The sequence below is a fragment of the Lucilia sericata genome, unplaced genomic scaffold, assembly GCF_015586225.1.
Source record: "Lucilia sericata isolate MDLA Ls3-8-SP2 unplaced genomic scaffold, ASM1558622v1 Contig000995F_arrow, whole genome shotgun sequence".
In the NCBI taxonomy this organism is placed as follows: Eukaryota; Metazoa; Arthropoda; class Insecta; order Diptera; family Calliphoridae; genus Lucilia; species Lucilia sericata.
In genome coordinates, this window is record NW_023994978.1 from 80,001 (window position 1) to 85,376 (window position 5,376).

Consider the following 5,376-nt stretch of genomic DNA (forward strand, 5'->3'; position numbering starts at 1 on the left):
CTGAACTAGCACTGAACTAGAACTGAACTAGAACTGAACTAGAACTGAACTAGAAATGAACTAGAACTGAACAAGAACGGAATAGAGTATTTGTTTGTATAATAATAATCCAGAACTACTGGGTATATAATTTATTTAGCCTTTCGGATTTAGTTGTATGACAAAATGTATTTTCAGCATATAATTGCACGTTTTACCAATTTTTATAAATGACCATGTGTCTGGCTAAAATTTAGTTAAGTCAAATGAATTTATTTACAGTATAAAATCAAAGATGAGAAATTCTACGTGTCTACTAATGATTCCAATATTTGACTTTTTCAGACATTTGTTTACTTTGCAAAGAAAAATTAAAGCTGGTAATGAATAGAACGAAAAAGTCATATAGTAGGAACTATTTGGGTAATTTTTTATGATAACTTTCTGAACAAAATTTTCTTTTATATTAAAAACTTATTTTTACTTTATTGGTCATTTAAAACTAGATTTCTTTAAACTTAAGAAATCTAAACTAGATTTCTTATTTAATGAAACCGTTTTCCTTACAAAACATATTTCCCTAAGAAATGGCGAAAAGCTTCAACGATGGGTAGTCCGACTTTTGAGACTGGTTTGTTGTTGAGGGCTTCGACTGTAGGTTCGTCATCAACGGCAGCTTTATCTTCTGAAAGCGATTCAGCTTCAGCACCATCGACTGCAATTTCGGAGGAGGGTTCGTCATCAACAGCTACATTTCCAACTGTGGGTTCGTCATCAACAGCAGCACTATCTTCTAATTCAGCTTCAGCACCATCGACAGCTACGTTTCCTACTGTGGGTTCGTCATCGACGGCAGCACCATCATCTTCAGCACCATCGACTGCAATTTCGGAGGAGGGTTCATCATCAACAGCTACATTTCCAACTGTGGGTTCGTCATCAACGGCAGCGGCATCATCTTCGAGTGATTCAGCTTCAGCACCATCGACTGCAATTTCGGAGGAGGGTTCATCATCAACAGCAACATTTCCAACTGTGGGTTCGTCATCAATGGCAGCGGCATCTTCTTCGAGTGATTCAGCTTCAGGACCATCAACTTCAGTTTTGGAGAATGGTTCATCATCATCATCTTCGTTTCCAACTGTGGGTTCATCATCAACGGCAGCACCATCTTCAGATGGTTTATCATCTACAGCTCCTTCTATTTCAAGTTCCTCTTCATCAACGTCGCCAGCTTCTGGTTCATCATCATCATCATCATCATCATCTGTTTCATCTTCTTCAGCGTTGGTTTGTTCATCATCATCATCTTCTACATCAGCATCAACGTCACCAGCTTCTGGCTCATCATCAGTTTCATCTTCTTCTGCGTTAGTTTCTTCATCCTCATCATCTTCTACATCAGCATTGGTTTCTTCATCATCTTCGACTTTGTCATCACTTTCATCTTCATTCTCGACTTCTTCTTCTTCTTCTTTGGGCTCTTCATCCTTAACTTTAGATTCGTTAGATTCAGACGATTCTGAGGACTCTGAAGATTTTGATTCAGACGATTCTTCGGATTCTGATGAAGCACTGCGCTTTCTTCTTTCATGTGACTCAGACGATTCTGAAGATTCGGAAGACTCCTCAGATTCTGATGAAGCACTGCGCTTTCTTCTTTCCAAAGATTCCGATTCCAATTCTTCTGAAACTCCCTCGGAAACATCACTTATATTTTCAACATCTTCAGATTCTTGAGATAGAGAATATGATTCGGGTTGATCCACATCGACCTCAAAGCTATAGGGTTTAGCCGAAACGTTATAGGATACAAATCCTAAAATTAGGAGAACTGCTATAAAGCGCATATTTTTCTTCTAGTTAATCCAAAGTTTGCCGCGAGCTAAATTCAAATTAAAAACTACTAAGTTTTTGACAAAATTTCCTATATTTATACTCTAATTTAGATAAAAAACCATTTTGTTTTAATATTATTTTCATAGTTATTTTAAAAATTATTTGCTTAAATCAATAATATTGACACAAGTGGAATGTACATTTTTAGTTTTATTCCAAATATATTTTAAATTAAAAATTGTTTGTTTGGTCTATGTGGTTCTTAAAATAGTGTGCGGAGAGTGTTTTAAATTTGTCATTTCATTTGAAACCCCGATATTTATTCGTTTTCATTATTAGTTTCCATAGAGTAACAATAAAGTGACTTGTTCTAACTTTGTTTATGTTTATTTATCTATCTGTATTTGATTATGACGTTTATATTAATTAAATATTTGTTGCTGTTAATTTATAACGAAAGTACGGGAAATATTGTATTTGATCAGTTATCTGTTGATAGACGTGTCTAAATTTAATTGGTTTGCAAACTTGAATAGCTATGACAAATTCGTATATTTTCAGTATTCTGAAACTCTCGAAAAAAACCACTTTTAAAAAATAAAATCTTTTTAAAAGGTTTCGTTGTTACAATAAGATTCAGAAAATTTTGATCATGATGGTTCGAATAAATGTAGGTCTTCACCAGTCTCCGAGGAGCCTTATGAAACTAATCATCGGAATGCTCAGAAACTTCTGTATTCAAAAAATCGAATGGTACAAATGAAGAACCCAAAGAGGAAGTCTACTAAAGGAATAAGATGATGACAAAACCGATGATGCTGGAGAAACCGAACGAAATGTAGAAAGAGATGACAGTGAAGTTGTCAATGATAATAAAAAGTCAATGAAGACGTTGGTGCCGATAAAGTATCCCATAAAGATAAAGAAGAAAAAGTGAATGCTAATGAAAAAAAAAAACTGAAGCTGACAACGAAGACGACGAACTAGAAGGTACTTTTAATGGTGAAGTCACTGACTAAGATATATACATATGATGAAGAGTATAAGGGCGGTGATGATAAACGAACCTGAACCTGAGTGAATATGATACCGAAGTTGAAGCGCGGACAAACTTGAATTGCTTATTGATGTTGCCAACGATAAATCAGCCGCAGTCCAATATGAAAGAACCACGATTCCTCTAAATGAATTACCATTGTTGCGTCATAATAGCCCTAATGTATCTACTTCAAAAGAACCAAGAGTACTCTGAAGTTTATGTTCTGAAAGAATTATGAATGCTATGGAGCTTGTGCTTCCGAAATAAACGCAATTGCTTTACAGTCAGTACATCACAAGAATCCTAAATACTCTGAAGTTTGTATCTCCACTAAAACCTCTATAGGTCCAAAGTTAGTGCACCAAAAAAATTAAGATTGTTCTGATATTTTTACTCCAAAAAACAATGACAGATTGACTATTTAGCTACACTCTAGACTAGTCTAGTCTATAGTCTAGTCTATAGTCTAGTCTATAGTCTAGTCTATAGGCTAGTCTATAGTCTAGTCTATAGTCCTAGTCTATAGTCTAGTCTATAGTCTAGTCTATAGTCTAGTCTATAGTCTAGTCTATAGTCTAGTCTATAGTCTAGTCTATAGTCTAGTCTATAGTCTAGTCTAGTCTCTAAAGTCTAGTCTATAGTCTAGTCTATAGTCTAGTCTATAGTCTAGTCTATAGTCTAGTCTATAGTCTAGTCTATAGTCTAGTCTATAGTCTAGTCTATAGTCTAGTCTATAGTCTAGTCTATAGTCTAGTCTATAGTCTAGTCTATAGTCTAGTCTATAGTCTAGTCTATAGTCTAGTCTATAGTCTAGTCTATAGTCTAGTCTATAGTCTAGTCTATAGTCTAGTCTATAGTCTAGTCTATAGTCTAGTCTATAGTCTAGTCTATAGTCTAGTCTATAGTCTAGTCTATAGTCTAGTCTATAGTCTAGTCTATAGTCTAGTCTATAGTCTAGTCTATAGCCTAGTCTATAGTCTAGTCTATAGTCTAGTCTATAGTCTAGTCTATAGTATAGTCTATAGTCTAGTCTATAGTATAGTCTATAGTCTAGTCTATAGTCTAGTCTAAAGTCTTGTCTATAGTCTAGTCTATAGTCTAGTCCATAGTATAGTCTGTAGTCTAGTCTATAGTCTAGTCTATAGTCTAGTCTATAGTCTAGTCTATAGTCTAGTCTATAGTCTAGTCTATAGTCTAGTCTATATTCTAGTCTATAGTCTAGTCTATAGTCTAGTCTATAGTCTAGTCTATAGTCTAGTCTATAGTCTAGTCTATAGTCGTCTATAGTCTAGTCTATAGTCTAGTCTATAGTCTAGTCTATAGTCTAGTCTATAGTCTAGTCTATAGTCTAGTCTATAGTCTAGTCTATAGTCTAGTCTATAGTCTAGTCTATAGTCTAGTCTATAGTCTAGTCTATAGTCTAGTCTATAGTCTAGTCTATAGTCTAGTCTATAGTCTAGTCTATAGTCTAGTCTATAGTCTAGTCTATAGTCTAGTCTATAGTCTAGTCTATAGTCTAGTCTATAGTCTAGTCTATAGTCTAGTCTATAGTCAGTCTATAGTCTAGTCTATAGTCTAGTCATAGTCTATAGTCTAGTCTATAGTCTAGTCTATAGTCTAGTCTATAGTCTAGTCTATAGTCTAGTCTATAGTCTAGTCTATAGTCTAGTCTATAGTCTAGTCTATAGTCTAGTCTATAGTCTAGTCTATAGTCTAGTCTATAGTCTAGTCTATAGTCTAGTCTATAGTCTAGTCTATAGTCTAGTCTATAGTCTAGTCTATAGTCTAGTCTATAGTCTAATCTATAGTCTAGTCTATAGTCTAATCTATAGTCTAGTCTATAGTCTAGTCTATAGTCTAATCTATAGTCTAGTCTATAGTCTAGTCTATAGTCTAGTCTATAGTCTAGTCTATAGTCTAGTCTATAGTCTAGTCTATAGTCTAGTCTATAGTCTAGTCTATAGTCTAGTCTATAGTCTAGTCTATAGTCTAGTCTATAGTCTAGTCTATAGTCTAGTCTATAGTCTAGTCTATAGTCTAGTCTATAGTCTAGTCTATAGTCTAGTCTATAGTCTAGTCTATAGTCTAGTCTATAGTATAGTCTATAGTCTAGTCTATAGTCTAGTCTAAAGTCTTGTCTATAGTCTAGTCTATAGTCTAGTCTATAGTCTAGTCTAAAGTCTTGTCTATAGTCTAGTCTATAGTCTAGTCTATATTCTAGTCTATAGTCTAGTCTATAGTCTAGTCTATAGTCTAGTCTATAGTCTAGTCTATAGTCTAGTCTAGTAGTCTATAGTCTAGTCTATAGTCTAGTCTATAGTCTAGTCTATAGTCTAGTCTATAGTCTAGTCTATAGTCTAGTCTATAGTCTAGTCTATAGTCTAGTCTATAGTCTAGTCTATAGTCTAGTCTATAGTCTAGTCTAGAGTCTAGTCTATAGTCTAGTCTAGAGTCTAGTCTATAGTCTAGTCTATAGTCTAGTCTATAGTCTAGTCTATAGTCTAGTCTATAGTCTAGTC

At 34.4% G+C, this 5,376-nt stretch overlaps 1 protein-coding gene across 2 annotated transcripts; it reads right to left on the reverse strand.

Annotated features, from left to right (window-relative positions):
* Positions 1-116: 116 nt before the first annotated feature.
* Positions 117-1,899, reverse strand: LOC119609515 (acidic repeat-containing protein-like). Of its 2 annotated transcripts, none has more exons than XM_037964338.1 (2): positions 1,333-1,899; positions 117-1,236 (listed from the first exon to the last, which is right to left on the reverse strand). In XM_037964338.1, the coding sequence occupies exons 1-2, from the start codon at positions 1,827-1,829 to the stop codon at positions 543-545; spliced, it is 1,191 nt and encodes a 396-aa protein (XP_037820266.1). In that variant the 5' UTR covers positions 1,830-1,899; the 3' UTR covers positions 117-542. The 2 variants fall into 2 exon arrangements, with proteins under 2 accessions (XP_037820266.1, XP_037820264.1); XM_037964336.1 differs by having other exon boundaries at positions 117-1,227; positions 1,324-1,899.
* Between the last annotated feature and the right edge of the window lie 3,477 nt (positions 1,900-5,376).